Below are 22,768 nucleotides of genomic sequence, written 5' to 3'. Positions count from 1 at the left end.
CAGTGTGTGAACAGTGTGTGGCATGTGTACTGAATACAGTGTGTGCAGTGAATAATGTGTGTCCCGTGTATGTGCAGTGTGTGTACTGTATGCAGTGTGTGTAATGTGTGTAGTGTGTGCAGTGCATGTAGTGTGTTCAGTGTATGTGTAATGTATGTGGTGTATGTGCAGTGTGTGTAATGTGTGTAATCTGTTTCTGCAGTGTGTGTTGTGTATGTAGTTCGTATTGTGTGTAGAATGTGTGTAGTATAAGTAGTGTGTGTGTGTGTGTGTGTGTGTGTGTGTGTGTGTACTATGTGTGTGCAGTGTGTATGTGCAGTGCGTGCAGTGTGTATAGTAAACACATTTCCAGCACCTCACACTCATTTCTGGTTTAAGCCACAGTGTAATTTAAAACAAAAACTAAACAAATGTTGTTCAGGAATTTGTAGTGAGGTCAAAACATTTTGGCCCAATCCCGTTTCACCTCTCACCCTTACCACTTAGCCCTCTCCATTTTGCGCGCTTACTTCTAGGGGTAGGGTGTCCCGATTTTAGGGGTAGTGTTAGGGCTACATGGCCCGCCAGACAGAGGTTTTTCAGAGACACACTCCAAACTGAGTGTTATGAGAAAAAACGGCAAGATGGCTGCGCAAGCGACCAAAGAGACCCACAAATGTGAGAATTTTCTCTGTTAAATTACAGTAAACATTAAATTATCTTAGTTTGATGTCATTTCAATGTATTATGGTCCTTTTATTCATAACAAGCTTAAAATTCGCTAGTAGTGCTGATGTCTCTTTAGCTAGCTAAATTTCCTGTTCCACCTTAAATGGTGCGGCAGTTAAATTCTGGCACCTCAGGCGTCAAAACTGCAGCTCTGTTTAAGGTAAAACGAGAACATTCGAACAAGAAGCTGGCGAATATCTGACTTCAGTTTCATGTCACTAAAGAATAAGGGGTGGGCAATAATAAATAATCGCCCCTCTTTGAAGGCATGTGAGGCCCTAAATGAAAAAGCCCAGCAGTGAGGAGCTGAACTTTACCCTCCTCTGCTGTCACTGCAGACTGGCAGGGTCGCCTACAGAGCAGCACTAGTAGCCTGTTAATGAAGTAATGTTGTTTTTTATTTGAAGATTGTTCCATTTCGTCAAATCATTTCGTAGAATGAGCATCCATGATGTGAAACATGCTCTTCTGTAATATTGGTCATTTCTGACCTCAGTGCGGGCAGTGGAAGGAGTTCAGACTGAGTGCACGCAGAGAAAAGCTGAGCAGCAGAATGAAATTCAGCATGAATCCTCTAATCACCCCTGACCACACTTTCCTAAACCTCATAGCTGCTCTTAGATCATTCAGAGTACAGCTTCATGACCTTTCACAGTCACCGCTTGGTCATTTGTTCACAGACACACTGAGATGTGCCAAGTCAAGGGGGGTTGAATACACTGGTCAACTCGTTCAGTGTCCAACTTCGTCGTTCCACAGCTTTCTGTGTATGAGTTGTCAGTGTCAGTGGTTTTCGTAATAGTACCGGTGGGAAATCATCACGTCAGAGGTTAGTGAGTGTCCAGGCCTGGAGATAAGGTCACACCTTCTTTAGGTGTAGTCTAACGGGGCAGTCGTGGGCTGGAGGTTGGGGAACCAGCCTTGTGCCCAGAAGGTCACTGGTTCGAACCCCTGAGCTGACGGTACGTGACTGAAGTGCCCTTGAGTAAGGCACCTAACCCCCAACTGCTCCCTGGGCGCTGTGGATAGGGCTGCTCACTGCTCCGGGCAAGCGTGCTCACTGCCCCCTAGTGTGTGTGTTCACTAGTGTGTATGTGGTGTTTCACTGCACGGATGGGTTAAATGAGGTGAAATTTCCCCACTGTGGGACTAATAAGGGTCACTTAATCTTTATGTTCTGAAACTATATTATGAATTTCCATTAAAAAATGCAAACTTCAGTTCAGTTCAAGCAGCCGTGCAGAATTTCAAAGCTGCGCTCCAAGTAGTTTAGTTATGAATCTGAATTTATGAATTTGCTCTTTTCCCTAAACGGCATCTTAAATATCGAGTTTAACCACATACAGAATGACTGAAGTGAGCTGAAGTATTAACAACAATAAGGATAATATTTCATTTAAAATTTTACAAGTTTTGTGCCAATAGATTCCTTCATCAGGTTAATATATTGATTATAATTATTTTTATATTAGGTTTTACATTAGTGCAATATTTGGTAACCTTTACTGAGTTTTTCAGTAGTTGCAGTACTTATTATATTATTTTTAATTCCTCTTTTTAATAATTTTATTTGCAATTTTGTTGTATTTTCTTTTTTACTTTTTCTTGTATTTTTTTTAATATGTTTTAGATATAAAGTTATTATATTATTTGTCAGTCACTGAATGCAGTAACTGAAGCTACTTCTAAAAACTAAAATTCCATTTTGTAGGCCTATTTGGCTCGATATTTTCTCACAAAAGGACTAATCCTGTTACCTCATATTTTTCCTGAATATGGACAGTTATGTCTGATTAGTATGTAAATTACAGATACACTGTGACGTCTTCATGGTTTAATATTTTTTTTGAAAATGATTAAACTAAACTGTATAAACAAACACTGAGTTTTCCAGCTAAGTTTATAACGCTGCAGAAAGTCTATTCTCCCATATGGAGATGTAATATGTACTTGTATTTCTTGTTGTTGGAGTAAATGTTATACACAGAGAGAATCTTTCCATATACAGATCAACTTACATCTTACAGTTATGGTTGTGCATTGCAAAGCATATTGTTGTTCATTTTATATTCTTCTTCTCTGTTTATTCTTAATTTCTGCCGGATTTTTGCCGCATAACTTGTCCCGCAGTTTTTGAAATATCAACACCATCCAACTCCAGTTTGTCTGGTCTGATTGTGTGATTCAGGCTTGTATACAGCATTTTGATCAGATGCATGTTTTCATAACATCTTCGCTACAATCCGAATTTTTTCCCAAAGGAATGAATGGGGTGGAAAAAGTGCACAACCATCTACTGCACTTCTGCTTGACCAAAAGACACCGTTTCGCATACACTATCCCAGGGCAGACCCCCAAACACGAATTCAATGTTGTTCTGACCCACACTCATCTGTTTGTCTTTTTTCATCCCTCGTTTCTCCCATAGAGTCATGTTTATTTTCGCCACCACACAAACGCTGTTACTTCATTGCCCTACAGCCACAAAACTACATGTAGGACCTCAAACTCTACTGCACAGCCATACTGACCCGCAATCCTCTGTGTGTCGTTTTTTCATCATTCATTCCTCCCATAGAGTCCCTTTCATTTTCAACAACATGTAGCTAACACTTGGCAACCCCCTACAAACAACTAAATGAACACCCCATAGACCATGGCAACTGCCTAGCAACACTTTAGCAACCACATGAGATGCCACAGCAACTGCCTAGCAACACCTTAACACATCCACCCTTATTGAGTAATAGCGTAATTCTCATCTATCTTTGTTTTTTCCTCAGATCCAGCCGTATGAGAAGATCAGGGAGAAGGGTTTGCCGGAGAACGTGGCGGACAGTCTGAACAAGCTGGTCGTGGTCAAGCTGAATGGAGGTCTGGGCACCAGCATGGGTTGCAAAGGGCCGAAGAGCCTCATAAGCGTCCGAAATGAAAACACCTTCCTGGACCTCACCGTCCAGCAGATCGAGGTAGGACACGCCTTCTCCAACGCTGGCCCATCAAAAGTTTGGGGACGCAAAGTAGCAACAGATTTTCATTTTTCAAGTTCAGTTAAGTAAGAAATATTGATTTGATAGTTTTATTTTCCAAACTATTGTTAAAACCACATATTGTAAGTCTTTTGGTCCAAAGGTGTTTAAACACTTGTAAGGTTTGAGTGCTGACATCACAACAATGGGATAAAATATGTGCCAAGGTGGCACAAATATTTACATATGTGAGAATTAAATTTTTCTCTAAATAGAAAACATTTTTTCTGCTGAGGTCCACTGGTGATGATTGTGTGGCTTTATGTGCCAAAAACAGTTGTAATTTGTTTTTACAGTTATTTTCCAACCTCTTTTTATCCATTAAAATTTTTTAATGGATAAAAAAAAAAAAATTTTTTTACATGTTTCTTTAGGATACATGTAAATGAGCTCTATTTTGATTGGCTGCCCTGTAAACACTGAAACACTCCCTATAACTTTGCCATAAATGGGTGGAGCTAGACAGCTGTAGGCTGAACAAGCAGATATAGTTAAATATATTGATATTTATGACATCACAAAAACAGTTAATTGAAAACAGGCTGTTTTTGCAGCTTAATATCTATAAATGGTACCTTTTGGAAGTTTTCCATGTTTACGTACTACATCTAACTTAAAAAAAGTGTGGTTTTCGTTATTATGGGCCCTTTAATATGTTATTGAAAATTCATGAAGGTTCATTTGTAGTGAATTAAAAACATCTTGAAAAGTTTTGATGAACAAAATATGCAGACATGTGTGTACATCCCATCTTTGAGAGTTCAGATGAGTAAAATTAATTTCCTAGAAAGCTGCAGCCGTTATTTTAGCAGTGAAGGTGGACCAAGGACACATTCTCTTTTACAAGCACACCCCGGGGGGAGAGAAGAGAGAGGGGTGACGGGGGGTCCATGTGGAGCAATTTGGAGTTAAATGGCTAACTCAAGGACACAACAGCAGGAATGTTAGAAACTGCAGCACTGCATTTCTTTGGTACAAAATCTTTCCTAAATTTCCCTTCTCTAAGGGAACCAGCTGCCCTTTCAAGTCAGCAGCCCTGACACGATAGATCAGAATCTCCTAAAGAATTAATGTTACTTTGACCCGCCTATCACATCTGACCCATTACTCTTGATAATTATCTGATCTGTGGCGTCACAGTTGGATCAGGTTTCTTCAGGAATAGCATCGGATGCCTACGTTTCCTTCTACCTCACTGCTTGTGGCGCCTAGCGTTTCAAAATGTTTTCAAAGAGCCCAAATCATGGAAAATCTTTCTCTGCTATTATTTAAAATAAGAGTTGGATAGTATGTAAACATTGTTAAAGTTTCAAAAGCAACCCTTCACTCCGCAGTCCATATAGCCCATATATAGAGATTAGGGCTACGTTCACACTACAAGCCTCGTTGCTCAAATCAGATTTTTTTGCTCAAATCTGACACGCTGGTTCACACTTGTTTAGGTAAGTGATTCAAATCTGTTGTTAATATGAACGAACCGGCGTCCTGAAATGACCCACATGCGCACATCCTACTCAGTAACGTCACGTGAATGAATCATGTACGTCACGTGCTTCAGCCTTCGCTGTGAAGATAATTCACTCTGATCAGCTCTCAGCTGTTCATTATTAAAGCGAGACGAATGCAAAAAAGGTGAGGTGTTGCTGTTCCACCATTTACAGGCTTTAACTTCTGTTCGGCGCTGCTGCCATGGTAACGCTGAATGATGGCGTACATGCAGTGGAAAAAAAACATGAATTCCGATCTGAGTGTTTACATTAAGGACATTACGTATCCGATCTAGGACCACATATGAAAGTCTATGTTCACATTACTGGGTTGAAGTGGCACAAATCGGACTTTTTGCCCTGATATGAGTTAATTATCTTCACAGCGAAGCTCGTTCTGCTCGTTAGTTTGTGCTGATGATGCACGTGATTCATTTACGTGACGTTACTGAGTAGGATGTGCGAATTAGGGTCATTTCAGGACGCCGGTTCGTTCACATTGATGACAGATTTGAATCACTTAGCTAAACGAGTGGGAACCATCCTGTCAGAGAGATCGGATTTGAGCAAAAAATCAGAAAAAGACTTGTAAACGTATCCAAAGTCGCTCATGTCAGATTTGAAAGGATCAGATTTGCGCGTCCACACAGCCCTGAAAACATCAGATTTGAATCACATTAGGGCAAAAAATCGGATTTGTACCACTTCAACCTGGTAATGTGAACGTAGCCTAAGCCTGTTTTGTATGGATTGTTTTTGTGATGTCACAAACACACCTAAAAAAGTTTGTAGTAAGTGACTTTATTAGCATGAATTATTTGTGTGGGCTATAAAAGGGACAGATCAATTAAGCCTCAGACATTGTTTCGAGCATGTTGACGTTTGAGCATCCCAAAAAAAAATCGATATTTTATTTATTCACATATTTCCATTATGTTAGGATGTTACAAGCATTGAACTTGCTGAAAGTTCTATTTAGCAGTACCTCAAAACATGCGAAGCAATAAGATTGTTAAATATAGTCAGCAAACAGCTTTACCCCTACTTTGTGCAGTTTGAAATTGTGAGAGCAGGTGAAGGCTGAGGAGTGTAGCAGAGAGAGAAAGAAAGAGAGAGAGAAAGAGAGAAGGGCAGTAACAGAGGATGCTGTGTTCTAAGCGAGAGGAGAAATGAGACGGGCCAGAATACACACCCCTGTGGTACACCTCTGCACCAGAACACAGCTCCGTGTCTCTCAGCTGGAGTTTTACTTCCCTCATGGGCTCAGATTCCCTCCTGTCTGCTTAAGCCCATTAGCAGAGGTAAATGGATAGGCTGGCTGCCTCCTGTATAAATACAGTGTGCATAAAGAGCTCTGTGTACTCTCAGCCGTGGGGCGCACATCACTCGTCCCATGACTGCTGACAAGCACCAACCCCATTCGCACAGTACAGATCCTTGTTGGAATGTATAGAGGGATATATGAATTCTAGCACATCTTGTAGATAAATCTTTAAACACATACACTGCAGTGATGGTCAATTGCCTTTATTCCAGCTTCCATTCTTACCAGGAGACTTACTTTCAGTCTCCCAACACAAAGAAATCTGCAGACACACCTCCAAAGTTCAGTCTTAGAATATGGCTGTAGTTTCTGCTTCTCACGATCCAAGGAGTCCCAATTACAAATTTAGACTCTTTAGGCCATAAAACCTTCTTCCACATCTCGGTTTCAGAGTTCCAGTGCAGATGTCTTGCTTTTTCTCAGTGAGGTTCTTCTTGACAGCTACACATCCTTTCAGACCCACAGCGCTGAGTCGTCTTCTCACAGTGGAAGGATGGACAGAAACACCTGTGGATGTTTTCAGATCTGAAGCAGCTTGATTTTCTCCTCTCTCTCAAAGATGAAAGTGTTTTTTATCTGATGGGGACAGTTTTGGTGTCTACCAGGTCTTCCAGGTGGTTGTTAGGAGCCCCATTTTCTCTGTAGCTTTTAATCGTTTTTTTTAGAATCTCCTGTTTTTATCAATTTTTTTCTTTGTCTTTGTTCTCCAGTATACAAGTTGATTATCTCATGTCTAACCTCCTCAGAAATATCATGATTAGGTGTCATAAATTTCATAATTAGTGGACCAATAGAAATGCTCCAAATAAAACTTCATGTTTTTTCCTTCTCGAGTAATTGTACCATTTTTGAGGTGCGAGGTTTTGTTCAGGCAGCACACTAAAAAATAAATACATAAATGTTATAGAAAGGTTTAATATTAACCAAGAAAAAAGTGCAAAATTGAATACTTTTCTCTCCATGTTGTAATTTTCCATGCATGTTGCATTGCCACTGCTTCAGGACACGTAACCTCAGAAGGCTGACCATAAATTATGTAATTCTAGGCCATTCAGACCAAGATATTGAGTAATGATCAACCAGCGGGCGAACCACTAAACTCTCTTTACTAAATCACCCTGAGAAAGCATGCGGAAATAAAGAGAACGGTTATTTGTAAAGAAAGAGTTTCAGCAGTTTGGCTGCTTTGAATGGTCACATTAGAACATGAGCACTTAAAAAAGATGGTGCTTCAACGGTTCTTTAGTAAAGGCAGTATGTGTGCTATATAGAACTTCAGATAGATGGAGAATATGTTGTATGTGGTTTTGTACAGGACCAAAAATGGTCCTTCTGCTTGACATTGCAACAACAGAAGAACGCTTTTTGTTGCTATACAGAACAATTTTCAAAAAGGTTCCATGTAGAAACTTATACAACACACCCTCCATCAGTCTGAAGAACAATTTCACCATGCGAAGAACTTTTTTAAGCATGCAAATGGTTCTAAATAGAACCATTGCCTTTAATAAAGAAGCCTTGAATGTTTGTAGATTATAAGAAAGTAAGAAGATGTTTTTCTTTCTTTCTTTTTATTTCAGCGGAAACACTAAAGTTAGAAGTTTATTAGCTTCCTGCAAATTAATAGTTATTGATCGCAGGTTCTTCTACTTTTTCATACATGGCATGACTTTTTCTTGCTGCTGTTTGTTAAGCTTGGTAAATAAACAGAAATTATATGCTAAAACGTGAGGATAATGCCATATTTAAATGTCTTCTCTGTAAAGGATGTGAAGTTTTTCACTTCAAAATCAACAAAAAGTAGTTTGATCAGGGGTGTTCAGACGTTCTAGCCACAAATTCTCAATTTTGGCCACAAGATTCATCATCTTGATGCACACTGTTATACCTGCCCACAGCTGGATGTTTCTGTAACACTGTTTTATGTGTCTTGTCTCTTATGATCCTCAGCATTTGAATAAGACGTACAACACTGACGTCCCGCTGGTCCTGATGAACTCCTTCAACACAGACGAGGACACCAGGAAGATCCTGCAGAAATACACACACCACCGCGTGAAGATACACACCTTCAACCAGAGCAGGTACACATTCTTCTTCTTTAAAACACAGACCTCGTTTACACCTTGTCACTTCATGTCTTGAGTATCAGGATATCTGGATGAAGTAAAAAAAAGAAACGCAAGTGTAAACGAACCATGACGCATTAAAAACAGATACAAATCTGATCACTCAAACCACTTCAGGAGGTGGACTGAGACGATAAATTCGACAACCGAAACCCCTCCCAGTACAACCAAAACTCCTCCCAGTACAACCAAAACCCCTCCCAGTACAACCGAAACTTCTCCCATTGCAAGCAAAACTCCTTCTAGTGTGACCGAAACTCCTTGCAGTACACATGAAACTCCTCCAAGTACAACCGAAACCCCTTCCAGTACAACCAAAACCACTCCCAGTACAACCGAAACCCCTCCCAGTACAAGCAAGACTCCTAGTATGACCGAAACCCCTCTCAGTACAACTGAAACTCCTCCCAGTACAACCAAAACTCCTCACAGTACAAATGAAACTCCTCCAAGTACAACCAAAACCCCTCCCAGTACAACCAAAACCACTCCCAGTACAACCGAAACTGCCCAGTACAACCAAAACCCCTACCAGTACAAGCAAAACTCCTCTAGTATGACCAAGCCCCCCAGTACAACTGAAACTCCTCCCAGTACAACTGAAACCCCTCCCAGTACAACCGAAACTCCTATCAGCAAACCTGAACTCCTCCCAGTACAATTGAAACTCCTCCCAGTACAATTGAAACTCCTCCTAGTACAACCGAAACTCCTGCCAGTACAACCAAAACTCCTCTCAGTACAACCAAAACCCCTCCCAATATAACCAAAAACCCTCCCAATACAACTGAAAACCCTCCCAATACAACCGAAAACCCTCCCAGTACAACCAAAATCTCTCCCAGTACATCTGATACTCCTTCCAGTACAAGCGAAACTCCACCCCATGCAGTACGACACTGGATATGTGATCCATGTCTGCAAGGAAGATAATCCTGGAGGTCATACTTTGCTGGGGATCGGATGAAACAAAATGCTCAGTAGCGATACAAACAGAAACTACTGTGCAAAACAAGCAAAAACTACTGTGGAAACAAACTTCGTCTCCAACCAGAGCAGTTCTAAAGAAAGACTTTCATTCCAAAGCGCGTTATAGACTTTCTGAATTTCCATTATAGATGTTGCCACACATAAAAGAAATATCAGTGCTATATTATGATTAATACCACCTTCATTAGAGAAATGTCATTTTCTCAATTATACACCGGCTGTTATCCTTTTCAAAAACATGTTGTGCCCAAAATTGCAACAAATGGATGCACAGCTTTCTGGAATGAAACTCTTCCTATATGGGGACTCCAGAAACTGGAAGCTCTCAAACTTAGCAAAGTACAAAGCATTGGCTTGTTAAATATTAATAAAGTGGCTCAGAAGTTATGGTAAAGTTAATATTTGACAGACTATTCAAAACAGAAAGGGAAAAAATCTTCCTAACATTTCAGCAGCTTTTGAAGAAAAACATAATTTCTTTTTTATAAATTATTTTAATTTCATTTTCATGTGCAGCAGACACTGTGGGCACTGGCTTGTATTTAGAAGCACAGCTACGGACTATGCTGTCGCTTCTTTTTAAAAGGTTTTGACTCAGTTAAGTGTCTGAGAACAGTAATCAGTTCATATGTCACACATTTCTTGGCGTTACATACAGCCATATGAAAAAGTTTGAACACCCCGTGGGAAATTACATGTTCTGTTGATTTTAAAGGTGAACATAAGTTAACATGTCCTCTAAAATTTAGTGCACAATTTCTATTTGTTTGCTTAGTTTAACATATTGATATAACAACAACAACAATCATAATTTCAACTTATATAGTGCCTTTCACAAACCCAAGGATGCTTTACATAGTGTCAAAATAAATAAAAAATAAAAAATGTAAATAAATATCTGGAAGACTAAAGAGAGGAAAAAAGGAAGGTTTTTAGCAGAGATTTGAAGGAAGACAAAGAAGTGGAAGGTAGAGCACTGAAAGATCTGTCGCCCATAGTAGGAAGTCTAGTTGAGGGAATGAGCCAATGCAGCTGTCGAAGCACAGGAGTAATATGAGCTGTGCGCTTGGTGGAGGAACCCTGGCTGCTGAGTTTTGGATGTACTGAAGACGATTGATTAGTTTAGCTGGAAAGCCATAGAAAAGTGAGTTACAGTAATTGATGCAAGAGAAGATGAAGGCATTGCTCAACATTTACCGTTAGTGCCATTCAGCATAGGGCGTAACCGTGCAGCGTTACACAGATGATGAAATGCAGTTTTGGTGACCAGCTTAATCTGAGACTCAAAAAGTGAGGGATGAATCAAGAAAACAGCCTTCTTAACAAATGGGGCTGGCTTAATAGCGACACCATCAATGTTGACTGAAAAGTTAAATACTCGGGAAAGTGAAGTTTTAACTAACAGAACCTCGGTTTTATCAGGGTTTAGTTTCAGGTAATTGTTTTGCAACCAGAGTTTTAAATCTCTGACATAAGAACTGAAGCATAGCAGTGAAAGTTAAAACCATGGTTGCGGATGTTCTGACCGAGTAGGGAGATGTAATTGATAAAGAGGAGAGGCCCAAGGACAGATCCTTGGGGTACACCTCGAATTATTTCAACCTATGAAGTTGTACAGAAGTTCATTAGGTTAGTATCACTTAATATAAGTTAAGTGACCCTTATTAGTCCCACAGCGGGGAAATTTCACCTCCACATTTAATTGATCTGAGCAGTGAATCACCACATACACACTAGTGAAGGCACACACACTAGGGGGCAGTGAGCACACTTGACCAGAGTGGTGGGCAGCCCTATTCACAGGCACTTCCGTCACGTACTGTCGGCTTAGGGGATCGAACTGGTGACCTTCTGGCCCATGACTGCCCCCATATCTGTACAGCTGATATCATCTCACCTCTCTCTCTCTCTCTCTCTCTCTCTCTCTCTCTCAAGGTATCCCCGGATCAATAAGGAATCGCTGCTGCCCGTGGCGAAGGACATAGGCCTGGTTGGAGAAAGCGCTGATGGCTGGTACCCCCCCGGGCACGGAGACATCTACGCCAGCTTCTTCAACTCCGGCCTGCTGGAGCAGCTCATCGCAGAGGGCAAGGAGTACATCTTTGTCTCCAACATCGATAACCTGGGCGCTACGGTGGACCTACACATCCTTAACCATCTGGTCAGCCAACCCAACGGCAAACGCTGTGAGTTCATCATGGAGGTGACGGACAAGACCAGAGCCGACGTCAAGGTGAGAGGACGGTTAACCTGCTGTACAGTGTGAAGATCTGAACTAGTGTTCAAAAGTTTACAATCAATGCTTTCAGTAATGAAGAACAAATATGGTTGCAAGAATTTATACAATGAAGTGAAATGCACCAGCTACTAATAAATAGTAGAAAGCTGTAAAATGACTTAGGAATAAATATATATTTATATACATATATATAAATTGTAAGTACTATCATTGTGAAATGGAAGCACCTAGGAGCAATAAAAGCTTAGTCGACCAGTCTGGGTTTGGCGAATGCCAGGAGAACGTTACCTGCCTGACTGCACTGTGCCAGCTGTAAAGTTCGGTGGAGGAGGGATGATGCTATGGGGTTTTTTCAGGGGTTGGCCTAGAACCCTTAGTTCCGGTGAAGGGAAATCTTAATGCTTCAGCAAACCAAGACATTTTGGGCAATTCTATGCTTCCATTTATGTGGGAACTAAATAGATAAACTGCATATGCCAACTATACAGGGTAATTCAAAAAGATTCATCCGATTTCAAAGCGCCATATTTTTACAACCAATCACATACCAACTGAAAGAGGGGATCATAGAGTCTCTGTCACTGGAAGATGGCTCCCTTCAGTCTGAGAGGAGATGGAGACCCCTGAGCAGAAAGCGTTCTGCGTTCTCCACTTCAATAAGAGTGAATCAGTCATAACTGTGCAACGTGATTTTCGTCGGCAGTGAAGCTCCAACAGCTCAGAGCATTTGTTGCTGGTTCCACAACACTGGATGATCTCCGAAATCGCACTGGAAGAGCCGTGAGTGCAGCGACACCTGACATGCTCAATCGAGTGTGGGATGAATTTGACTATGGCGTTGATGTTGTCCGTAGGTTCATACGGAGTACTTGTAAAATTCCATAATAAACTTTATGCCCCTTAAACCATTTACAGTTCACTGCATTGTTCTGTAATGATTTACAAGTGAAATAAATCATTTTGAAATTGGATGAATCTTTTTTTAGATCAACTGCATTGCTTAATAATTTATAGTAATAATAGTTATGCTTCTTTTGTTGCTTGCAGTGTTATCTTTGGGGGTTTTTTTGTTTTTGTTTTGTTTTTGCCTTTCTGATTGGAGTCTAAAAATGAGCTTTTGGTCCTTCGTACCAGTGACAGTAATCACACAAGTTCAATAGTACAGCAGCAAATACTCCAGATCTCCAGTCTACAAAGGCAAGACCTCTGTGTCCCCCAGCGGATCATTACTGATGTAATCGGGTTTACTGCTGCATTATTTTTTATTGTGGATGAATTGCTGATCTTTGAATTTTTTGATATTTCTTTGGGTGTTTTTTCAAGCATATTGGTGGGTTGTGAAGATTTTTGGGCTGGAAATTACAGAATAAGTGTCCAGCAATGCCACAGCCATCCATTGAAGTCCAAGAGAGAATAATAGTCCTCTCCCTCTCTCTCCCTCTCTGTCTCTCTCTCACTCTCACTGTGTGTGGGTAGGATGGTCCTCCCTCTCTCTTTCATTTTTGGAAAATCTAATGCCTTTAACTTAAGTTGCATGGAGTTGGCGTAGTAGATCCCAGCGACTGGGCTGTTGCATGTTACGACAGTGCTCTGTGTGTTCTCCAGGGAGGAACTCTCATCCAGTACGAGGGGAAGCTGAGGTTACTGGAGATCGCCCAGGTTCCTAAAGCTCACGTGGACGAGTTCAAATCTGTCTCCAAGTTCAAAATCTTCAACACCAACAACCTGTGGATCAGCCTGGCCGCCATCAAGAGACTGCAGGAGCAGAACGCCATGGACATGGAGATCATCGTGAATCCTAAGGTAAAAAAAAACAAACATTAACCTTCACAACCCACGTAATACCTCTTCATTACTTTCTGGAAATAGTTCACTTAGCAAAAGTTCAAGGACATTAAATCACTTCCAGATTATCATATCTAATTGTGGTGTCGGAGGTTGGTTGTAAATTCTGATAGCAGGTATCAGTATCAGGATGATGTCATCAGATAAGCTGGACGGTGTAATGAGAAAGTAAAAAGTGATCCAATCTTAAAATCTGTGCTGAAATTATTAGCTGTGTAGTTCTTCCTGTGAGCTAACCGAGTAAGTAGTTCCAGCATCATAGCCTACTTTTAGAGGAGGGTTAGGTCCCTTTTAAATCTTGGTTCCTCTCAAGGTTTTTCCTCTCAAGGAGTTTTTCCTTTCCACTGTTGCCATTGGCGACACTCATGTGGGTTTTGATCCGGATTTTTCTGTAAAGCTGCTTTGTAACAACTCTTGTTGTAAAAAGCGCTTTATAAATTGACTTCACTTTTAGATGCTCATTTTAAGTGAAGTGCATCAATTGAAAATAGAATTTGGTTTGAATAATATGCCAAAGCTGCATTTCTCTATTTTTTTTTTTTTTACACTATTTGAGTTCAGTAGCTGTCCTTTACATTGTTTGAAAACGTCATGAAGATTGAACCAACAAAAATGCTCCAAAGTGGCTCAGGAATAAAATCTTTTTTTATTCATTTCTATTGAGTGTTAAGATGTTTTTTTTCTTCTCCAGAAAAGCTACTATTTTGGAGATACTCAGGCCCAGTCCCATTTCTTATTTTTACCTTGTTTTTGAGTGTCACCTTGCCCCTTGGAACTGAGTTATAAGGGGTAGCGATTGAAATCGTCCACTACGATATAAAAAAAGAGCATTACTTCATTAACAGGCTACTAATGCTGTAGGCGACCCTGCCAGTCTGCAGTGACAGCAGAGGAGGGTAAAATTCAGCTCCTCACTGCTGGGCTTTAGTTACATTTAGGGAATCATATTCCTTCAAAGAGGGGGGACAATTATTTACTATCGCCCACCTCTAATTCTTCAGTGATATGAAGCTGAAGTCAGATATTCACTATTCAAGAATCGGGACACCCTACCCCTAGACGTGAACACGCAAAACGAAGTGGTAGGGGTGAGGGGTGAAATGGGACTGGGCCTTAGTCACTGACGTTTAGCATTGATTTTTGTTATGGTGCGTTCTTTCTGTGAATTTCTCTGATTCTTGCAAATCAGTGAGAAATATTCCTGATGTCCTGTGGTAAGTCTATAAAACATTTCTTGTCAGAATTGTACTTTATTGTAATATTTTAATCTCTCTCCAGACTCTGAACGGTGGGCTGAACGTGATCCAGCTGGAGACCGCTGTAGGAGCGGCCATCAAATGTTTCGACAACGCTCTGGGCATCAACGTCCCCCGCAGCCGCTTCCTGCCCGTCAAAACCACCTCCGACCTCCTGCTGGTCATGTCTAACCTCTACAGCCTGGAGGCGGGCTCTCTCACCATGAGCGAGAAGAGGGAGTTCCCCACCACACCTCACGTCAAGCTGGGCAGCTCCTTCACCAAGGTAACGTCCACTAATTTGTTATTGCCATAAATCACTTGACAGTATGTCACAGTATGCTTTTCCGGGTATTTTGTGTATGAAATTTTGAATAAGAATAATTGTATTCATAGTATTTTTCAAGGTGACACTGCTGGTTTGTTTAGTCCATTCCTACTTATCAGATCGCATAAAAAATAGATATTAAAAAAAGATATTTAGTATCGTGACATTGTATTTTTGTCATATCGCCCACCTCTAACATTCACTGCTTAAGAAACACAATTAAAGAAATAGTGTGGCAACACATTTTACATATATTAATTTCCAAGCAGTGTAAATAACAGTACAGACAGTTCCGGGTGGTTGTTACTCCTGTTTTTAGCTATGCTACATAATTTAGCCCATGTTTTTGGATTACAGTGTGTCTTACAGTGTTGGAAACAGCATAAGCAAGTTACATGCTTTGAGGCAAGTGTGTGCTGATTTAGGCATGCAGTTAGCACCATGCTAATAAAAATACACATTCCCATAACTTGTTAGCCACATTAGCTTCGTAGCTGCAGTACAAAACTAAAGAGGCAAATCTCTTGGTTGATCGACTAAATTTAGGGTACAGGGGAAAACTGTGATTGGTTTCAACTCAAAGCAAAGCAAAATTTGGCAAAAAATCATTTACACTCCTGTGGTACATCAGGACGGATGATTATAGCATCGAAATTCGGCACGTTTTGAAAGGGGTATCACATAAAATACAACATTTTCCCCCAGCGAGAACTTCATTCCCCTTTTTTAATTTGCAGAGATATTTTATGTAGTATATATATAATACATAATGTTTCTATAATGTATGAAATGTTTTATATTACTTTGTAGCATGTAGTTTTTTTATAATATACAAACAGTATGCATTTTGAGCGTTAGAGGGTAGAGAACATTGCAGTAATCCTTGAGGTTCTCAGAATCTATGAATTGCTTTCATAGGCTTTTGGATGAGGTAATATATACACTATATAGACAAAAGTATTGGAACACAGCTCTTAATCACTGAATTCAGGTGTTTCATTCAGTCCCATTGCCACAGGTGTATGAAAGTCAAGCACCTAGCCATGCAGTCTGCCTTTACACACATTAGCGAAAGAATTTGTTGTTCTAAAGAGCTCACTGAATTCAAGCTGAATTCGTACTGTAATAGGATGCCGCTGTTGCAACAACTGAGTTGCGAAATTTCTTCCCTCCTAGATTTTCCACGATCTAGTGGTATTATTGAAAAGTGGAAGTGTTTTGGAACCAAAGCAACTCAGCCACAAAGTGTCAGACCATGTAAAGTTACAGAGCGCTGACGAGCATAGTGCATAAAAGTTTCCAACGCTCTGCTGACTCAGTAACTGCAGAGTTCAAACCTCCTCTGGCATCAACATCAGCACAAAAACTGCAGTGGGAGCTTCATGGATGAGTCGGGTTTGGCAAATGCCAGGAGAACGTTACCTGCCTGACTGCATTGTGCCAGCTGTAAAGTTTGGTGGAGGAGAGATAATGCTGTGGGGTTGTTTTTCAGGGGTTGGCCTAGAACCCTTAGTTCCAGTGAAAGGAACTCTTAATGCATCAGCAGAACAAGACATTTTGGACAATTGTATGCATTTTTGGGGAAGACCCTTTCCTGTTCCAGCATGACTGAGCCCCAGTGCACAAAGCAAGCTCCATGAAGTCATGGCTGGGTGAGTTTGAGTTTTGGAAGAACTTGACTGGGGCACAGAGCCCTGGCCTCAACCCCATCAAACATATTTGGGATGAGCTCGAACAGATATTGCGAGCCAGACCCTTCCGTCCAACATCAGTGTCTGACCTCACAAATGCTCTTCTGGATGAATGGGCAAAAATTCCCACACTCCAAAATCCTGTAGAAAGCTTCCCAGAAGAGTGGAAGCTGTTATAGCTGCAAAGGGGGACCAACTCCATATCAATGCCTATGGATTTAGAATGGGATGTCATAAAAGCTGTAGGTGTAATGTGCAGGTGTCCAAATAAGGTAAGGTCACAATACTATAGCTAAAAATCTATTTACCATCAACTTTGCAGTGATCCATCTGTACATCTACTGATTGGCTGATTGATTGATTGAGTTCTTTATTAATCCCAGAGAAGAAAATAAGCATTAAAACAAGCAACAAACACAAATTGAATACTTTAGCCACCAGGACAGCGCTCGTCCACTACGCTTACTTTCTGATTTATGCAGTGAAAAGTTTGAGAGTTCAGTAGCTGCTGCAGCTCTGCATGGCGTCCTCTCTGCTGTTGGAGTTGGTGCAGACAGCTGTATGTAGGGCAGCCTCATTACTGCAGCAATGTGCTGCCCTTCAGCTCTACAGGGACTCGGCTGGTGGAGCTGCAGGTCAGCAGAGGAGTGCAGCACATCTACCCTGAACATTCTGCTGTAGTCTTTTATCTGCATTGATGAAAAAGTGCATAGAAACTTCAGCAGACCAGAAGACCCTGCATCAAACTCCCTCCGTCTCTTCACTGGATCGAACCTTTTCAAGACCATTTCAATTAACTGTGGTTTGAAATGACTCTTAATGGACCACCTGAGACTGTACCCATGTCCGTGTCCACTTTTAAAGGATCAACATTCCTGTGATTAGGCCTTTAGGGGGTGTGGAGTATTAAACGTTGTGATCTGTGGATGATTTAAAGTTGTCACATCATCAGAGTTTAGTTCCAGCCTGCATCTGTATGCAACACCTGACATATGAGAGACTTTTGAAGAATTCTATTGGCTGGCGCAGGTGTGATAGTTTGTGGTTCTGCAGAGATGCGGTGAAGCCGATATGGCAGAAATGTAAAATCACAATATTTAAAGATATTTTCCCGGGACACAATATGTAACACCCTTTCTGAGGCTCAAGAAGTTGAAACAGAAAAAGAAACAAGAAGTGCCAATATATGAGCAAAAATGATGAGTACAATAATTTTCATTCCAGGTTTCACAGACGGCTCTGCACTTAATACAGTTAAACAGGCTCCCCTTACAATAAATGAACACATTTATAATAAAATATCCACAACACGCTCAGAAAAGAGTAGCGTGATGGAATTTATCATAATAATGATAACTGTCGTCACAGCAAGAAGGGCCTGGGTTTGATTCCCCAGCCGGGCAACAAGGGTTCTTTTTGTGTGGAGTTAACACGTTCTCCTCGTGTCTGCGTAGTACAACAGCAGCAGTTCTGCAAACGGAAATGATTGATGAAGAGAGGTCAACGGAGAATGGGCAGACTGGTTTGCGCTGACAGAAAGGCTATGGTTACTCAGATAACCACTCTGTACAATTGTGGTGAGCAGAAAAGCATCTCCGAATGACCAACACGTCCAACCTTGAGGCGGATGGGCTACAACAGCAGAAGACCATGTCGGGTTTCACTTCTGTCAGCCAAGAACAGAAGGCTGAGGCTGCAGTGGGCACAAGCTCACCAACACTGGACAGCTAAACTGGAAAAGCAAAGCCTGGTCTGATGAATCTCGATTTCTGTTGAGGTACACAGATGAAGGGGTCGGAATTTGGCACAAACAGCATGAATCCGTGGTCCCAACCTGCCTTGCGTTAACAGTCCAGGCTGGTGGAGGTGGTGTAATGGCGTGGGGAATGTTTTTTTGGCACACTTTGGACCTGTTGATACCAATCAGTCATCGCTTGAATGACAGTCTGTTTGAGTATTGTTGCTGAGCATGTGCATCCCTTCATGGCCACAACTTACCATTTTCTAATGGCTACTTTCAGCATGGTGATGCACCACGTCACAAAGCAAAACATATCTCAAACTGGTTTTAGGAACATGACCGTGAGATCAATGTTCATTTGGTGGTCTTCCCAGTCACCAGATCTGAATCCAAAAGAGTGTCTTTTGGATGTGGTAGAACAAGAGATTCACAGCATGAAAAGTCTGCAGGAATTGCCAGAATTTCAAAGCAGTGTTTCGACATCTCATGGAATCCAAGCTGCAAAGAATTGAGGCTGTTTTGAGAGCAAACGGAGGCCATACCCAGTATTAATATAGTGTTTCTAATAAAGTGCTCTGTGAGGGTATGAGAATGAAATATACATGTTAACATACAAATACAATTTTACATTATAATTTAACATTTTCATTCAGATTTTTGCTACTGATATGCTTCCATAGCTTAGAAAGCACAGAACATTGGCCAGAAATTAGGCAGTAAAGTATAGTATCATTTTATATGTGGACTGTTTGTGCTTCTAAACCTAAACTGAAAAGCTGTATGTTTGTACTCTTTGACATCTGCAGGTCCAGGAGTATCTGATCCGCTTTGAGAGCATCCCGGACATGCTAGAGCTGGACCACCTGACTGTGTCTGGAGATGTCACGTTTGGGAAGAACGTCTCACTGAAGGTAAATGACAGAGAAATGCTGAGGGAGTAGATTTGGATGCTAAATCGGGGTATCAAACCCCTGCAGGGCCACAGCACTGCCAAGTTTAAAACATTTGGTGAAAAATAAAAAAATCTAATTTACATCATTTTGTCCATCCAGTTAGCGAGATGCTAATTGATAAGGTATAGGCTTCCATTACTTGTCAGCTACATTAGCCTTGTAGCTCCAGTGCAAAACCAAAGAAGCAAGGAACATAAGGGAACTTAAAGAAAGCCATAAGCTTGAAGCCATGAAGTCATCCTGACCTTTGACCCTCTGTTCTGCCCAGGGAACGGTCATCATCATAGCCAATCACGGGGACCGGATCGACATCCCAGCCGGCTCCATGCTGGAAAACAAGATCGTCTCCGGAAACCTGCGCATCCTGGACCACTGATGTGACCGGGGCACAAGATCACATGACTCCTCCTCTCCTGTCCCTCCACCTCATGACAGACAGACAGACAGACAGTCAGAGAGACAGATAGGCAGAGCCACACACACAACCTCTCACGATTCCAGACTTATTTTTGTAATACTTTGAAGTCTTTGAAGTCTTTTAATGTGTATTTTTTCAAACATTCCATTTTCTGGGTCAGTATCGAAACGGCGGGAAATCACTGTATGCATAATATAGCACAAAGTCAAATTGTCATCTGTTGTTGTTTTTTCTACTGAGTGAAGTTCAGTATTTTCCCTTGAAGTGCTCTGATAGCGACGCCCCAAACAGTGCTGACTTCGGCCTGTTTCACACTTGAGTGGTGTTAAAATGTGAAGAGAGAAGCAATAAGCTTTCTACGCTAACAGTTCCAGCTGTGAGTTCCAGATGCCACCATGCATCCTGGAACCGTCTATGGAACAAAATAAAGTGCAATACCGAACAAAAACAGGATGTGTGTGTTTTCACTGTTCAGGTCACAACCTTACCAGTAATCCTTTACTGAGAGAGAGAGAGAAGGAGAGAGACATACATGGGAAAAGAGACCAAAGCTTAAAAAAGAGCAGGTTAGAGAAAAAGCTGCGTTCCAAAGCCTAGACTGCAGTTCTCGGCCGCTACATCATAGAAGGCCGTTCCAAAGTGAAGAACCCTTCGTATACAGCCTAGAAATGCAGCCTACGTTCTGAGTGATTTCGAGGAAGCAACTGATGTATCCCTCCAGTTCTCTGCGCACGAATGACGTGAAGGAAAAAAACAGCATCACAACAATAGCAGAAAACGAAGCCGTTGGAGCAGAGCTTGTTTTAAAATGTAAGATGTTCACATCCTTGAATTCCTCTTCGTTACCTTATAAAGTGTAAAATGGTTGATTAATTAAAACATTCGTCTGTATATCGTATCGTATCGCATATCGAACTCCATAAGAACATCATCTCCATTTCCGTGAAGAAATGAAAAAAGCAACAAACAATCAATCAATGCAACGGGCTCCATTTTCTCTCAGCAGTTCCTCACAAGTTTCACACCTTAAGTGCAAGAGGCGGGGCCTTTCTGGTGACATCACCATGCAGCCTCGTTAGGACTGTTCCATTTGTGTGACCAGTAGGCTACTAAGGAGGAGTTTTCATAGGACAGTCCTACCGAGGACCCACCCTACCTCGACTGCAGCCTTGACTTTAGAATGCAGCTAAAATAAGGTTTTCCCCTCACTGCTCTGTTTATAAACACTGAGCTCACACTATCCTAGAACTCCCTGAGGCAGCAGGTGACCATAAAGCTGTAATTTGAAGGTAGCCAGGCATTAAAATCCTGAATTTATGAACTGAACACTCAGTATGCTCAGCATGGCAAAACTGCCAAGACCAGGAAACAGAAACACAGCAGATCCAGCCAGTTGTACAGCTCTCAGCCTGCAGAAACTGTAGAACATTCTCCAAGAATTTCAGAATCCTGAGAATTCTAGATACTGCAGGTAATCCCAGAACCCTCCAAGAATTTCAGCAGTGTCAGAAAATCCCAGAACTCTTCAAGAATTCCAGAACCCTACAAGAATTTCAGGAGTCTCTGAAAGTTCCAGAACTCTTTAAGAATTCCAGAACCCTCCAGGAATTTCAGGAGTCTTGCAAAGTTCCAGAACTCTTCAAGAATTCCAAAACCCTCTGAGAATTCCAGAACCCCCCAGAATTTCAGGAGTCTCGCAAAGTTCCAGAACTCTTCAAGAATTCCAAAACCCTCTGAGAATTACACGACTCTGAGAATTCCAGAGCCCTACAAGAATTCTGGTTTAAACTGGGACCACAAACACAGACAGCCTATCAGAAAGACCGGGTCAAAAACAGATCACTGAGGTGCAAAACTGACCTGAACAGACTGCACAAGAAACGTTTGATATTCCATATAAATTAATTGGCTCAGAAAACCTTCACAAGTCTACACAAGCAAGAAAAGAAGTCCACAAATGTATTTTCTCTGTTAAAAAGTTAAAATAACCACTGTATTATCTTAGTTTAATATCGTTTCAATATAGTATGGTCCTTTTCTTCATAACAGGTATACAAATTGCTAGTAGTGCTGATGTCTCAGTCGCTAGCTAGCTAAATTCCCCGTTCGGTGCCTCAGACATCAGAACTGCTGCACCATTTAAGGTGGAATGGAATAATCTGAACAAGAAGCTGGCGAATATCTCACTTCAGCTTCATAGCACTGAGGAATTAGGAGTGAGTGATAATAAATAATTGCCCACCGACTTTGAATGCATATGATGCCCTAAATGTAACTAAAGCCCAGCAGTGAGGAGCTGAACTTTACCCTCCTCTGCTGTCACTGCAGACTGGCAGGGTCGCCTACAGAGCAGCGCTAGTAGCCTGTTAGCAAAGTAATGTTCTTTTTTATTTGAGGGTCCCGTTTCATAGGAGAAGATTTCAATCACTACCTCTTGTAACTCAGTTCCAAGGGGCAAGGTGACACTCAAAAACAAGGGATAGGGGTAAAAAAAAGTGAGGAATGTTCTGTGTTTGCCCCCCCCCCTCTCTCTCTCTCTCTCTCTCTCTGTAATGAGGAGGGTCTCATTAGTCCAGTCCTCTCACACTTTCTCCAGCACGCCTCAGTGCTGATCTGACAGCACACTCCCCTCTCTCTCTCCTCAGGGCTGT

At 41.4% G+C, this 22,768-nt stretch overlaps 1 protein-coding gene across 2 annotated transcripts in view; it reads left to right on the top strand.

Annotated features, from left to right (window-relative positions):
• Nucleotides 1-20,565, top strand: part of ugp2b (UDP-glucose pyrophosphorylase 2b) — a 53,534-nt gene extending 32,969 nt beyond the window's left edge. For both annotated transcript variants that reach the window (XM_036592724.1, XM_036592723.1), the window contains exons 4-10: nt 3,492-3,677; nt 8,499-8,632; nt 11,603-11,900; nt 13,512-13,709; nt 15,030-15,272; nt 19,553-19,657; nt 19,968-20,565. In XM_036592724.1, the coding sequence (XP_036448617.1) occupies nt 3,492-3,677; nt 8,499-8,632; nt 11,603-11,900; nt 13,512-13,709; nt 15,030-15,272; nt 19,553-19,657; nt 19,968-20,075 (1,272 nt within the window). In that variant the 3' untranslated portion in view covers nt 20,076-20,565. The remainder of the gene's footprint in view (nt 1-3,491; nt 3,678-8,498; nt 8,633-11,602; nt 11,901-13,511; nt 13,710-15,029; nt 15,273-19,552; nt 19,658-19,967) is intronic.
• The last annotated feature ends 2,203 nt before the right edge of the window (nt 20,566-22,768 follow it).

This window comes from Colossoma macropomum, unplaced genomic scaffold (assembly GCF_904425465.1).
Source record: "Colossoma macropomum unplaced genomic scaffold, Colossoma_macropomum, whole genome shotgun sequence".
Lineage (NCBI taxonomy): Eukaryota > Metazoa > Chordata > Actinopteri > Characiformes > Serrasalmidae > Colossoma > Colossoma macropomum.
The sequence above is the reverse complement of the archived record's forward strand: the minus strand, read 5'-3'. Positions and strand labels throughout refer to the sequence as shown.